The sequence below is a fragment of the Elgaria multicarinata genome, chromosome 18 (assembly GCF_023053635.1).
Source record: "Elgaria multicarinata webbii isolate HBS135686 ecotype San Diego chromosome 18, rElgMul1.1.pri, whole genome shotgun sequence".
Lineage (NCBI taxonomy): Eukaryota > Metazoa > Chordata > Lepidosauria > Squamata > Anguidae > Elgaria > Elgaria multicarinata.
In genome coordinates this window covers 12,307,777-12,323,200 of record NC_086188.1, presented here as the reverse complement: position 1 = coordinate 12,323,200, position 15,424 = coordinate 12,307,777, and the positions used below count along the sequence as shown (strand labels likewise).

Here is a 15,424-nt window from a genome sequence, read left to right as displayed (position 1 = left end):
GTCTTTCTCTGTATGCTTAAGGAAGATGTCACAGTCTGAAGACCAGTTGAGCTTTATTTGCATTGTTCGCTTTTAGTTTCAAGTGAGTCTTGTTTTTGTGTGTTTAATGGGAACTAGATTACATAGGCAATGTGATCATTTTTTAAAAAAAACAAAACTAAACATTTTCTCCCTCTTTTTCTTTTTTTTAATGAACAGGCTCCTACCTACCTGACGGGAGCGCGGTAGATCCCTATTATTACTTCTCTACAATCAGTTCCAGCTTCTCAGTTTCACCTCTCTTTAATGGCATCAGCAACAAGGAGTTTAACATTCCACTAGAAATGCTCCGTCAGCTGCTGAACATGGTATGTTGGGAGGCACTTAGAAGATCATGCAAGATAAATGTTGCCGGTTTGGAACCCGAATTTTTTAAGGCTGATCAGTGAATAGTGTAAAAGGCTTCTAAATTAATGGTGCCTATTTATATCCATTCATTATGTTAAAAGTTGGAATTAAAGTACAAAATTAAGTTAGCCAGACATCAGAAGCTTAAATTCCTCATGTCAGAACCAGATACTAAGTCCAGATACTCTTTGCGCTCATCCTGCCAGGTCATGGGTCTTGGTAAAGAAGCATGGACTTCTTTTATTGCCCATTTTCTAGAAGAAAAATAAATAAATAAAATCAAACAAATCCCTGTGCCAGGAAACCCAGCTGTCTGTTGCTGGGTTTCCTGACTTCCTAACCTCTCACTAACCTGTGGTCCCTCAGTCTTGTTGGTAATTTGTGGCCATTAATCTGTAGTTCATAGCTTGCCCCCATGTGACCTGTTTTTTCTCTCATCCTCTTCCTCTGAAAATGCAGAACATGGCAAATGTGGTAAAAAAAAACACCTTAAAACTTTACCACTTCTCAGTTCATTTCTGCTGAACTCAAAGTGTTGTTTTTGTACTTTTGGCCCCAGAAGGCCTGGGTTCAAGATATTTAAACTATTGTGTTCTTCAATATGAGCCCACCCTCCATCTGAGATCTTCATTGGAGGACCTTCTCTGTGATCATCTCCTTCTGAAATCAGGAGAGGGAACCTTCTCTGTGGTAGCTGTCAAATTTCCCATATACATAGAATTATAGAATAGTAGAGTTGGAAGGGGCCTATAAGGCCATCGAGTCCAACCCCCTGCTCAATGCAGGAATCCACCCTAAAGCATCCCTGACAGATGGCTGTCCAGCTCTTGAAGGCCTCTAGTGTGGGAGAGCCCACAACCTCCCTAGGTAACTGGTTCCATTGTCGTACTGCTCTAATAGTCAGGAAGTTTTTCCTGTTGTCTAGCTGGAATCTGGCTTCCTGTAACTTGAGCCAGTTATTCCGTGTCCTGCACTCTGAGAGGATTGAGAAGAGATCCTGGCCCTCCTCTGTGTGACAACCTTTTAAGTATTTGAAGAGTGCTCTCATTCTTCATATTTACCTCGTGCCATCGAAGTTACTTTTTAGGCTCCAGATGAAGCTAGTCCTGTTCTCTGGTGTTTTTAATAGTATTTAAAATCCTTTTTATGTTTAGCTGCTGTTTTCACCCTTTGCTTTTGGGGGTTGTTTGTATTTTGCTGCTTCTGTTGATTGATATAGGCTGCCTTGAGGGCATTTGTAAATTACAAGCAAACCCCAATGTATATACACAATTGTATTTACCCTCAGTGTTTTGCAAACATATATGTCAATATACATATATATCCATAGAGGGCAGTATCCAATGTGCCCCAACCCCTAATGTAAATTACATTGCACTAGCGTAAACTCTTCTAACACAATGCTGGTGCGCTGGTTTACCAGGGAAATGGTTTATGGTACTGCAACATTAGTAGCTCTGTCCCTTTGGATACTGTCCATTTTATGGAGTACCGTTAGAATTTCATTTTGGCTACACAAAGTCTTTTTCAGGTCCGCCTTGAGTGCTGTTTTTTAGTAGAAAGTTGGACTATAAACGAAATAAACAAACATGTGTAATAAGATTCGAAGTCCTTGGGGAGAAAAATCTTTTTGTTTTTTCTTCATTTAGTGATAACAAGTATTCTTCCAATCACCAAAACACCTCTACAGAAATCTAGTGATCTAGAAGCTGGGCTATTCCTTCCTCACATTATTAACTTAAGCGCTTCAATTCTTAAAACCAGCAGACAGACCAAATGATCCGATAATAGCTTATGCAATCTGATTCTTCCACGCTGTGCTTTTTCTTCCTGTACCTATTGCACGGCCATCTCCCCAGGGCTGCTGTTCTAAAGCTCAATGTGCATTTTATGGTAGAAAGTTCCAGCTACCATTTTCATCCTGGATAGCGTTTGATGCCATAATTTAATCACAAACATTTTCACAAAGATTTTCTTTGCCCAGTCTAACAGCCCAGCTCTGTGCTTACTTACTACAAAGCAGTCCTCCCTGTGTTCAGTAGGGCTTTCTTCCCATTAAGTGTTGGTAACATTGCAGCCTAATTTGTTTTATATGCAAATAATAATAATAATAATAATAATTTTTTTAACAACTGGAAAAAAAAACATTTTTGTTTTCTCCGTATAGGTAAAACAGATTGTTGGGGATTCTGTACTTAAAAACCTAGATACAGTTGTCACGGAAGTTACTGAGGTATGTTCTCGCCACATTGCTATTTTGTAAAGAAATTAATCTCCATGCTGTTGTGAATTGAAGGGGCTTCATTCCTTGGTTCTAAAAGTTGGCTCTTATGTAAAATTATCCAGGGATATTAACAAAATATATTGAAGGACTATTTTCATTTTTAAGGTCATACATTGTACTAATCATGTGGAAATGTTAAATCTTTATAAATTAACGTAGGTAACCTGCTTAATTTATGCTTTAATCCCTTAGAAGAAGTGAAGTCTCATCAGAAAATGTTGCTCTCTGAAAATTTGGTTATTTAATAGTTATTGGGTTGCTGTTTAATTTCAAAATGTGACTTAAATATACATAATTATGAGACTTTCCCCCTTCTGATTGAAATTCCATTGTGCTTCTTTGGGCACTTCTATATGGGAAAAGTGGCATACAAGTTAATAATAACAATGTAGTAGCTTTCCCTATCTCTATTGGGAATTTTATGTCTAAAGCTATTGATAACATGTGGGCACGTATGCAGAAAAGACCCTGTGAGTAACTCTAGGATTGTTCTTCAATCTAACGATTTCTGTACAACTGAACCTCTTTCTTTTAAATATGTTTTAGGTAAATCCCCATGCAGATCTGTTCTACAAAATGTTCAGTGATCCTCTATACGTTGCCCAGTTCAAGATGCTGAGGGACACGTTGTACTATATGAAAGGTGTGATGTTTGAATTAACAAGGTTTTAGCTTTTCTCAATGGTAACGGGAGAATTAAAATTATATACGTTTCATATTTGACATTATGGGCCAACTTTGAGGTAACCAGAAACCACGCTTTCCTGCTACATGTATGAGCTTGCAGCTGCGAGGAGAAAGTTGAGAGCTTCCACTTGCAGAAACTGCTGTTCTGAACTTGGGGAACTGTGGTTTGTTTAAACTGTGGTTTGTTAGAACAAGCCAGGATGTAACTGTGGTATGTTGCTGGCATGCTGCACAATAAGATGCACTCAAACTGTGTATAGAGTTATTTGTCTGTGTGTATACTTATATTAATTAATTAATCTGCCCTGCTCACTCAAGTCCTCTGGGAAGAATTTACTCCAGCCAACAAAAACAAGGCTGACAACTATTACCCAGAGGACCTTTTTCTTCTGCCGCTCCCAGTTTGTGGAACGGCTTGCCGGGAGAGATTCGTCAACTTAATAGTCTTCCGGAATTTAGGAAAGCCATAAAGACTGATCTCTTCCAGCAGGCCTACCCAGTTGAATTTTAAATTTGCCTTTTAATGATGTGTTGCTTTTAGTGACGTATTGGTTTTAAAAGTTTTAATTAGTTGTATGATGTCGCATTTGTGTTGTGCCCCACCTCGATCCAGAGGGAGAGACGGGTAACAAATAATTTTATTATTAATATTATTAGCGTTAAAATTATTTTTAAAACCACTTCTTCACCAAGACTTTCCTGGATCTTACATTCTCGGCACTGCTTCTTGTCAATTGACATCTGTGATCATCACTTTCCCCCTCCATCTTATTTAGGCTTTAAAACATTGATGGGGAACCTGTGGCCTGCCAGATATTGTTTCCCTATAACTCCAGTCATCTCTTACCATTGGCAATGATGGCTGGGGCTGATGGGGATTAGAGTCAATCTGGGGGGTCCCAGGTTCCTCACCTCTGTTGGTACTCTTGAGATCCACTGCTGGACAGCATCCAAAATCTTTGTGGTTCTTTAGCACAAAGTTTGTTTAAAGGGAATAAGGAATATTTTAAGTTATCAAAAGGAGTACATTAGGAGATAGCGTGGTGTAGTGGCTAGAGTGTTGGACTGGAAGTTGGGAGATTCGAGTTCTAGTCCCCACTCAGCCATGGAAACCCACTGGGTGACTTTGGGCCAGTCACAGACTCTCAGTCGAGCCTATCTCACAGGGTTGTTGTGAGAATAAAATGGAGAGGAGGAGGATTATGTATGCCACCTTGGGTTCCTTGGAGGAAAAAAGGTGGGATATAAATGCAATAAATAAATAAAATAGCATATCCTCATGCTGTGAAGTACTTTCCCCCCAAAAGATGCTGTCACATTTAATCCCATTTTAGTTTTTCTTTTTCGATCTCTTTCTCTTTGTTCAGATATCACCACATTAATATTTCTTCTCTTTGCCTGCTCAGATCTCCCAACCTCATTTGTGAAAGAAATTCATGATTTTGTGCTGGAGCAGTTCAACAGCAGCCAGGCAGAGCTCCAGAAACTCCTTCACGATGTGGATAAATTACACAATGAGCTGAATCCTCTGAAGTTGCGTTGCCAGGCTAATGCAGCCTGTGTGGATCTCATGGTGTGGGCTGTGAAAGATGAGCAAGGTGAACATCGCACACACCAATGTCTCAGACTTTTAAAAAATTGTACAGTGTGTTTGTTTTTTTCTTAAGAATATTTCTGACTGGCGTTGGGTTGTTTTTTTTTAATATGAAGTGCATAAACTTTAGAAAGCATGTTATGTGATATAGCTCCTCTTACAGTGCAATCCTTTTAATTTCTACTCAGAAATAAATCCCATCAAATCCAGTGGGGTTTAGCTTTACTCCTAGATAAATGTGGATGTGTTTGCAGCCTTAGCGTCAATAGGAACATATGAAGCTGCCTTATTTCCAGGTCGGACTATTTGTTCAACTAGCCCAGCAGTCGTGGTGTTTTAGACTACAACTTCCATCAGACTCAGCCAGTATGGTTAGTGGCCAGGAATTCTGGGAGCTGTAGTCGAAAACATCGGCCAGCGAAGGCTGAGCTAGAACGGCTTCTCAGGCTCTTAGGCAGAGCTCTTTTTCATAATCTATTACCTGATCCCTTGAGCTGATGACGCCAGGGATTGAACCTGCTGCCATCTGCACTTCCATTGAGCGGTTACACAGAGACATGCTTGATTGCTGTTTTACCTTCTTGTGTGTAGACTCACGCCTTTATTTCTTTTATTTATTTATTTATTACATTTTTATACCGCCCAATAGCCGAAGCTCTCTGGGCGGTTCACAAAAATTAAAACCACAATAAAACACCCAACAGGTTAAAAACACAATTACGAAATACAGTATAAAGAGCGCAACCAGGATAAAACCACACAGCAAAATTGATATAAGATTAAAATACAGAGTTAAAACAGTAAAATTTAAATTTAAGTTAAAATTAAGTGTTAAAATACTGAGTGAATAAAAAGGTCTTCAGCTGGCGACGAAAGCAGTACAGTGTAGGCGCCAGGCGGACCTCTCTGGGGAGCTCGTTCCACAACCGGGGTGCCACAGCGGAGAAAGCCTTCCTCCTAGTAGCCACCTGCCTCACTTCCTTTGGCAGGGGCTCACGGACAAGGGCCCCTGTAGATGATCTTAAGGTCTGGGTAGGTACATATGGGAGGAGGCGTTCCTTCAGATAACCTGGCCCCAAACCGTTTAGGGCTTTAAATGTCAATACCAGCACTTTGAATTGGGCCCGGACCTGGACTGGCAGCCAATGAAGCTGGAAAAGGACTGGCGTAATGTGATCTCGCCGGCCAGTCCCTGTTAGTATACGGGCTGCCCTATTTTGTACCAGCTGAAGCTTCCGGACCGTTTTCAAAGGCAGCCCCACGTATAACGCATTGCAGTAATCCTAGCGAGAGGTTATCAGAGCATGGATAACTGCAGCTAGGCTATCTCTGTCCAGATAAGGGCGTAGTTGGTATATCAACCTAAACTGATAAAAGGTGCTCTTTGCCACTGAGTTCACCTGTGCCTCAAGTGACAGTTCTGGATCCAAGAGCACCCCCAAACTACGGACCCGATCCTGCCTTTATAAAACATTTTTGGTGTGATCATTTTACTGGAGAATGAATGGATTCTTGGTCGACCCATCGCTTAAGCCAGCAACGACTTTAGTGGTGTTAAGGGTAAAATGTATACAGGCTGCAGTCATGTGCCCTTATGTGTGTTGACTCAGCAGAGTTAAGGGGTTTCAGCAGAGCTATCTGGTAAAGGTTCACAGTCTCAGTTTTGGGTGGGTTTCCACAATTCAATTCATTTGGTTCCCCACCAAAACCAAGCAATCAATGAGTTACAGCAGTTCTACCATGATGGTGTAACTGTCAGATGTTTTATTTCTAATGCCCAAGCATGTTCTTTGAATACTTTTCCTTTTTTGTTCTTTTGCAAATAAGGGGCAGAAAACCTGTGCATCAAGTTGTCGGAAAAGCTGCAGTCCAAGACTTCCAGCAAAGTGATCATTGCTCACTTGCCTCTTCTGATTTGCTGCTTACAGGTCTGTTGAGGAACCCGTCTTGGCTTTTGTAATAACCATGTAAATATCCTGCAACTTCTGGCTGGGGAATGCTGGGATTTGTAAGACATTTTTCTGTCTAAACAGGCGTAATAAGATTCCCCTTAAAGTGCTGCATCTTGGTGGTTTCCATCACCTTTAAAGACACTGAATTGCTGTGAAGGATCTTGCACAGACTTCCTTTGTGCAAAAAGAGTTTATAAATATCCTGCGTTTTCATCTTTTCTCTTAGGGTCTAGGCCGCTTATGCGAGAGGTTCCCCGTAGTGGTTCACTCTGTCAATCCATCCTTGAGAGATTTCCTTGTGATCCCTTCTCCAGTTCTGGTGAAACTTTACAAGTACCACAACCAATATCATACAGGTATGCTTTTGCCGCCTGCTTATCTCTTACGTGACTTGCCTGTTTACTTATTGCCTCTCTCTCTCTTTATTTTGGCATGTCTTGGTAGCACCCGTCAGCACTGTGTTAAAATGTAGCAAATAAATTGCAGTACGCCTAGCAAAAGGTGCGATCTTAAAAGAAATGAATCGCTTTTTCCTCAAATATTTAATTTTTTAAAACAATATTCACATTTTTGAGAAAAAGTTGAGTCTGTTTCTTTTAAGATGGCGCCTTTTGCTTCGCGAACTGCAATTTATTTGCTACGTATTATCCTGCTTCTGGTAAGGAACTCATGGTTCTGCTTCCGTTTTCTCCTGACATCAACCCTGTGAGGTAGTGACTGGCCCAAACTCACCCTGTGATCTTCCTGGCTGGATGAGAGCTTGAACCTTGGTCTCCACCGTTCTGATCCAACAGTATGCCACACTGGCTGTGTTTCGGAGTGTCGTAAAGTGTTTATACGGAGCCTTCTCACCCATAGCTGCCTTATATGTACTCGGAAGTCATTGTTCTCAAAGATTATTATTATTATTATTATTATTATTATTATTATTATTATTATTATTATTATTAATTTATATAGCACCATCAATGTACATGGTGCTGTACAGAGTAAAACAGTAAATAGTGAGACCCTGCCGCATATGCTTACATTCTAATAAAACCATGATAAAACAATAAGGAGGGGAAGAGAAAGCAAACAGGCACAGGGTAGGGTAAACAGGCACTAGGTAGGGTAAAACTAACAGTATAAAGTCAGAACAAAATCAAGTTTTAAAAGCTTTAGGAAAAAGAAAAGTTTTTAGCTGAGCTTTAAAAGCTGCGGTTGAGCTTGTAGTTCTCAAATGTTCTGGAAGAGCGTTCCAGGCATAAGGGGCAGCAGAAGAAAATGGACGAAGCTGAGCAAGGGAAGTAGAGACCCTTGGGCAGGCGAGAAACATGGCATCAGAGGAGCGAAGAGCACGAGCGGGGCGATAGTGTGAGATGAGAGAGGAGAGATAGGAAGGAGCTAGACAGTGAAAAGCTTTGTAGGTCAACAGGAGAAGTTTATATTGGATTCTGAAGTGAATTGGGAGCCAATGAAGAGATTTCAGAAGTGGAGTAACATGGTCAGAGCGGCGAGCCAAGAAGATGATCTTAGCAGCAGAGTGGTGAACAGAAACCAAGGGACTGATGTGAGAAGAAGGAAGGCCAGTGAGAAGAAGGTTGCAGTAGTCCAACCGAGAAAGATATAGCAAAGCATTTTATCTCCAGCTCCCCTTTTTGTTCCATTAGGAGGCAATGACATCAAGATCAGCATCACGAACGAGCATGCAGAATCCACTGTAAGCGTCATGTCAGGCAAGAAGAGTCAGGCCTCCATGTACGAACAACTTCGGGACATTGCGATTGATAACATCTGCAGGTATGAATTGTACTGGGATATATAGAGGTGTTCTCGTCTAGGCATCTTAAAAAGCATGTAATTCCTTTTGGGGTACAGATTTTGATCATAGTACTTGAGTTTACTAGTTCAGGCCAGGAATGGGGCAAACCTCAGGTTTGTGGGATCTGCTTTGTGTTGTCTTAGAACTCCGTGGTCCACGGAGGGCAATGACTGCCTATAGTACCATCCTATGAATGTTTATGCATGGGAAAAAAAATCCTACAATTCCCAGCATGCCCCAGCCATGACAGCTGGGGCATGCTGGGAGATGTAGGACCTTTTTCTGTATAAACATGCATAGGACTGTGCCCTTAGTGTTTTTGTTACCGTAAACTTTACTTGACTATGAACAAGAGGTGCTTGACTATTTAAATTGTTCACCATTTCTTGCAGGTGCTTGAAAGCTGGCCTGACCATCGACCCAGTAATTGTTGAAGCGTTCTTGGCTAGTTTGTCTAACCGTCTCTACATCTCACAGGAGAGTGACAAGTAGGTTACCTGCGTGTGATGGCTATTTATTTTTCTTTCTTCAGTAAGAGCTGATTTGAATCTTGTTCTTCCCTAGCCTTGCAGTTAGAACGTGGAAGTAAGATGGGGTGAGAAGTTCTTACATAGGCACTACTGGCTTCGTAAAGCCCAATGAAATGGGTTTGACATATCTTGCGGACCTAGTGTGACCACGTGCAGCGCGGGAGAGCTACAAGATGTGGTTGTCAGGCATTTGGCTTTTCTTTTTTCCCTGCTTGGTTTCTTTAAATCACCAGTAGGGGGGAAAGGCTTCTTTAAAAGAACTCTCCTTGGCTAAATGCTATTCAAATGATACAGGTGTTGCAGGTCTCCTTGGCAATAAAGCTGTAGCGGTTTCCTTGCCAGATTCCAAACAGCTCCAGCAATAGCCCCTTGTAAGTAATCATTGCACAATCTTGCTTTGAGTGAAATTAGTATTTTACTAAGTTTACGGATAAAGTGTGCAAGGAGCATTAGGTGGTAGTTGGAGAGGGAGGATGGATCATGGGTTTTGTTGTTGTTGCTGAGTATAGACGTAACAGTGATGGGTTTGAATGCGAATAGGAAGGAGCCAGAGATGCTGATGATATGGTAGAGAAGAGGTATAAGGGTAGGGGAGATGACGGCTAGGCATTGGGAGGATATAGGGTCAAAGGGCCATGTGGAAAGGTTAGACGGGGATAAATAGGGTAGTTAGCTTATCAGCTGCGACAGAGGAAAAAAGAAAGGGTCGAGGGAGGTGATGAAGAGCTCAAAGTGGTGGAAAGGGAGGAGAGAAAGTTGGAAAGGTTAGGATTTAATTTTAACATTGAACAAGGAGGCAAAATCTTGAGTGGAGAGGGTGGGGCAGCAGGCTTTGGCAGGGCATCAAAGGGACAAAAGAGACGCTGGAGATTCCTACCGTTAGGGTTGCTCAGAGAGATGTAGTAGTGTTGTTCAGCCAGGGAGGTGGTCGATGAGAGGGCATAGGATAAATTTAACAGTGGAGAAAATCAGTAAACTCTTCTGTCCTCCTCCTGAGGGGGGTGAGAACATCAACGGAGGTCCTGAATGGAGGAAGTCGGGAAAAGGGGCAAAGTAGTTCATTGGAAGGGTAGGATTGCGAAGAAAGCCTAACATAACAGAAAAATCGTAATTGGTTTATTATATGGCCGCGACACTTAGCTGACTGATAGGTTAAATTAATCAATGACACACATTCTGATTGGCAAAAGAGATGCCCTGGATAATTGGGCAGCAGAGTTTCATTTGTTAATTTTTTCAGTAAAGGTACTTAGCAAAGCACCATCTTAGAAGAGGCATTTTCCTGTGAAAAGAGATTGGAGAGGGACTGCCTCTTCTAAAGTGATGCCTGTGTAACACATACATGTATCATCTAAAACCAAGGGAAGTGTATATATTCTATAGAATTATTTTGACTATATGCAATCATACAATTGAATTGATCAGCTACAGTTCCTATTGAATTAACAGACTTCTTTAATACAGTGGTATACCTAATTCATTACAAATTTGCTTCTTAAGTTAGCTAAAACTTCTTTATGTCTGTCGCTATTATTAGAAGTAGATACGTACTTTCGCTTTTTTATGGTGACTCAAATGTAATTTGGTGGATTTTTTTGTTTAGGGAAGCCCATCTGATTCCTGATCACACAATTCGCGCCCTGGGGCACATTGCGGTGGCACTGAGGGACACGCCGAAAGTGATGGAGCCGATTCTTCAGATCCTGCAGCAAAAGTTCTGCCAGCCGCCATCTCCTCTTGATGTGCTCATCATTGACCAGCTGGGCTGCTTGGTCATCACAGGAAACGTAAGGATTGTTTGGGAGTCTGTCAATTGCAGCGAATGCAGCATGCTGCTATGGGTGTGTGGTGAATCTGAATTACTTTTGAAACTGAGAACTTGCTGCTATCTCCTGCCATGTGCAGGAGAAACAGCGCGATCAAAACTGAGTGGGCCACGTGCACGTTATTTACTTCCTCTTTCAAAAGAGGAAGTAATGAGGGACAAAAGCGCGGGAGGAGAAGTGACGGTAAGGAAACATGATTCCCCCCTTGTGTGCTGGCACTCTTGATCTCTTTTCTCAACTACCTCACCCCAGGATTGTCCCCATAAAGATGGGGTGGCATCTCCCTACCCAGTTTTGACCGCTTGTGCTCCATGGGTACTGGTTTGAGGTCTTTTGATGCTTGGCTTAGACATACATGGATAACAGCAGGTGATGGGAACTAGGGTTCAGCAGTAGGAGCAGGCTGCAGGAAGAGAGCAGAGAGAGAGGGTTCAACTAGGCATTGAAAGGGGAAACCCAAGGTTCCTTTGTAAAGCTGATAGGGGAGGGGGCACTTGCAGGGGAAAATTGGAGGGGGTGCTTTATCCTTCTCCCTGCCCACCAATTCATTCTCCACTGCAAGTGCGCCCAGTGGTTTTACATTGTTGATTTTTCCAAGCCAGGCACCAGAACCAAAAGTGAGCTGGGGGGGTGGGGGGGTGATTTGCAGGGTAGAGTTGATGAATGTGTGAGCTGCTCTGTAAATCCCCCCTCCTCTCCCATTCCCACTGTCTTGGTTAACCCGAGGTTAAGAACACTTTGGCCCTGTTTTGTCTTATTCACCATGGTTAAAGCCATGGTTTAAGGTGTCTTCTGAACGGGGCCAATTTTTTTGGTTAATGCTGTGTCTAGTTCTGCCCAAAGTCTTGGAATGCAGACAGACCTGGCTTCATTTCGGTGCCAAGTTAAAACATGGCTTTTTATCAAGGCCTTTTTGAGGGCTAAATTCTCCATGGTTGCACATCGTTTTAGGGTTTTTAATTGTTTCTATTGCTTTTTAAAAATTTTTTACTGGTTTTATTTTAACAATTTAATATGCTTTTAGTTTTGTATTTATTGTTTTACCTAGTCTGTACACTGCCCTGACGTCCCAGCGATATAGGGCAGGATACAAACGTATAAATAAATAAATGAATAAATAAATACCACACATGTTCCAAAGTACAGCAAGAGACACATTCCACCAAGCCACAGAGCTCAACTGAGTCATATCTAGGAGCTGATCTCGTTTATTATCCCAAATTTTCATTCAGTCGAAAGTGAAGGTTGCTTACGGGGGTGCTCTCTGGCCGTGAGCCTTTCCTTTCCTTGGGTATGTCTACATTCTAACGATTGAAATCCATTTCCAGCTGGTTGTGCCAAAGGTCTTTTGCGTTTTTATTAGTATTGATTTGTTTACAGGTTTTTGTACCTGGTGCTGACTCAGTTTTTTTAAAATTTTTATTTTCATTCAGCAATACATTTACCAGGAGGTATGGAATCTGTTTCAGCAGATCAGTGTTAAAGCAAGTTCAATTGTTTACTCTGCGACTAAAGACTACAAGGATCATGGATATAGGTAATCTTCCCTCAATTTGCTTGCCTCGTTGGAATTTTCATACAGTGACCAGTATGAAAAACCCAGTGCTAGTTTCTTTCCTGCTGCAGGTACAATTTGATCCCTTCTGTCACTGGCAACATTTGCCCAATCCCAAACTGTTTCTGTTGCTTCTTTTGTTGGTCATCCTAAATGCATGTTGGCAGCAGAAGGGGTAAAGTATCTAAGACGAGAGCTGGGACCCTTAGGGTTGTTTAAATAATATTTTAGAAATGCTTTCCGGACACTGAAATCCTTTGCAGGTGAAGGTGTCGCCAGTTTCAATCCATCTTTCCTCTTATTGCCAGCATTTGAATGAGAGGAAATTGAAATTGACATTCAGTGCAGTTCTACCAGGTGAAAGCAGGAACTATTTCATCAAAGGGTTAATGCTTATGATTTCCTTTTTTCCCTTTTCTTTCTCCTTTTCTTTCTTCTCTCTCCTCCTCCCTGTGCCCCCCAATCTTCATTTTTCATCAGACACTGTTCCTTAGCTGTTATCAATGCCCTGGCGAACATAGCTGCAAATATACAGGATGAACACCTTGTGGATGAACTACTAATGAACCTGCTGGAACTGTTTGTGCAACTTGGGCTTGAAGGGAAGCGAGCCAGCGAGAGGGCAAGCGAAAAGGGTCCAGCCCTAAAGGTAGGATGTGAAACAAACGGTGCATTTTGCTGAACTTCCGAGTAAAAGCTGCTGGCGCTGAACTCTTAGCTTCATCCCACGTACCTGTTTCTCTCGAATTATCCCCTATATGCTAAGCTGTTGTTGTTGTTGTTGCTAGCTAAATCACCCCGGGCGGCAGCGCTCCCAAGATCCTTTGCATACCAGGAAAGGGTTTAAGGGGGGAAATGTAAAACAATCATAAAAAATCAACGGATGACCCAATCCGATTCAAATTTGGTATGCTTAAAGCTCTCCGTAATATCTATTGCTGTGACAATTTTGATGCCTTTATCTTTAAAACTTATGCAGATGTAAGCATTTGTTTAATTTTTCTTTAAACATATCAAATCCTGGCCCCCAGTGGCCGCTCGGAAAACAACAAATGATTCGCTCCAAAACTAGTAGCAAAATAGGTCGAGTCTTTTGCCTTTATAGCACAATTAAAGCAGGATGCATGGCAGTGCTTCACAGTCAAAGCAGATTATAAACTTGAAAACTTCAGAGTCCTTTGCACGCAATTCGCAGTGATTGCACAGTATAATGCTGGTGTGATAAAGCTCTCTTTCTTGTGTACGTTTAAGCAAGTTTTACTGAGATTTGGGGCCAAGCAAGATGAGGCTTTAAGAGATCCATCCCTGGATCGCCACTGTTATAAAAATGTTTTATGGCAGCTGCAGGGGGCATGGTAGATCTGATTCAGACTGAGGTGCTGTGGGTATGGGGGAGAGGTATTTAACCGGTACTAACTTTCCTATGAACATTGTCAACTTGAGCTGTTTATTTGCATCCTAGATAGGGATGTATGTGATTTAACCAGTTTGTATCTTCCGGACCAAACACGGACACAGTCTGTGGTCGAAGTCTGTACATTTTCCAGCTTGCAACGTGGATCCCCAAAAATGTGTTCAACGGCGGGCATACGTTTGGAAAATGCGGGCGGAAGTATGTGCACTTTTGAAAAATGTGCGCAAATACACTTGAAGCGACGAGAGAAGAATGTGTCCATTTCAAAGATGCGCACAGTTGATGGACATGTTTGGGGAAATATGCGGAAAATACACATAGATTTTCATGCAAAAAGGAAAAAAAAACCCACAAAGCTTGCCATTTGATGTGGACTCAAGTTGGAATGAGCTTCAAGATGGAATTTGGAGAACTTCAGCAACTGGAGTTCTGCTGGTTCACACATCCTGGGCTTGTAGGGAAACCTGAATGTTTTGCCCTCTGGGACAAATAGCTTTTGCCAGCAGGGCAGGGCAATTTCAGTTGAAAAAAACTAGGTAACGGCTAAAACATCTCCCATAAAACACCACTGACTAATCAGTTTCCCACCCCCTGTAGCTGTTATTAAACTGGGGAAAAAAACCCAGCTGGAGACCTGATTACAACTTCCCACTGTCGCATCTAGTTATGTACTTAAGCACTCCTTACTGTGCACTGATTGCAAGCATCAGCTCAAGAACGTGCACCTGTATTTGACAGATCTGCCTCTGTTTTGAAATATTAATAAAGTACTAGTTTTATTAATATTTTTGTACTGGGGAACATAAGTGCTGTATTTCACCAGTTATTTTGGCATGCACATAGCGCCCTCAGAAATGTGAAGTTCCGAGGGGGCAACGGAGTCTCACATCAAGCCTTAAAGGGGAATGCTGGATCTGAATTGTCTTCCAGGAAATTGACTTGTAAAATGCGTTTTTCCTTGAAAAAAATCTGTGTCTTTGAATGGGCCCAGTTAGAGATGACAATCAAAATCCACAACAATTGGACTCGGTGCAAATAAATCTAGTTTTTGGGGAGAGGCAAGTGTAGATGCGCTTTACAGTATCTCGTCCGCCACAGGAAGAGAGATGGGGAGATGATTTGTTGTTGTTGTTGTTGTTGTTGTTGTTATTATTTGTATCCCACCTTTTGCCCAACAAAGTTTAAAACCGACATTGTAAAACCTAGGAAAAGAAATGTACCCCAAAAAAATTAAATTTAAACATAAACATTTAAAATACACGACAAAATTATATGTCATTAACATAGATGGAGGGCCAGATTATTCTCCAAAGGCCTGCCGGAACAAACAAGTTTTAGCCTGCTTCCGAAAGCCCATCAAGGAGGGAGCCAGCCTAGCTTCCCCGGGAAGA

At 41.7% G+C, this 15,424-nt stretch overlaps 1 protein-coding gene across 1 annotated transcript in view; it reads left to right on the top strand.

Moving 5' to 3' along the window:
* The window catches only part of PI4KA (phosphatidylinositol 4-kinase alpha), a 93,044-nt gene that overhangs the window by 12,455 nt on the left and 65,165 nt on the right, over window positions 1-15,424 (top strand). Inside the window, exons 8-18 of the mRNA XM_063143880.1 lie at window positions 199-347; window positions 2,555-2,620; window positions 3,218-3,314; window positions 4,765-4,956; window positions 6,780-6,880; window positions 7,131-7,260; window positions 8,557-8,686; window positions 9,101-9,196; window positions 10,842-11,025; window positions 12,498-12,601; window positions 13,100-13,268. Of these exons, the coding sequence (XP_062999950.1) occupies window positions 199-347; window positions 2,555-2,620; window positions 3,218-3,314; window positions 4,765-4,956; window positions 6,780-6,880; window positions 7,131-7,260; window positions 8,557-8,686; window positions 9,101-9,196; window positions 10,842-11,025; window positions 12,498-12,601; window positions 13,100-13,268 (1,418 nt within the window). The remainder of the gene's footprint in view (window positions 1-198; window positions 348-2,554; window positions 2,621-3,217; window positions 3,315-4,764; window positions 4,957-6,779; window positions 6,881-7,130; window positions 7,261-8,556; window positions 8,687-9,100; window positions 9,197-10,841; window positions 11,026-12,497; window positions 12,602-13,099; window positions 13,269-15,424) is intronic.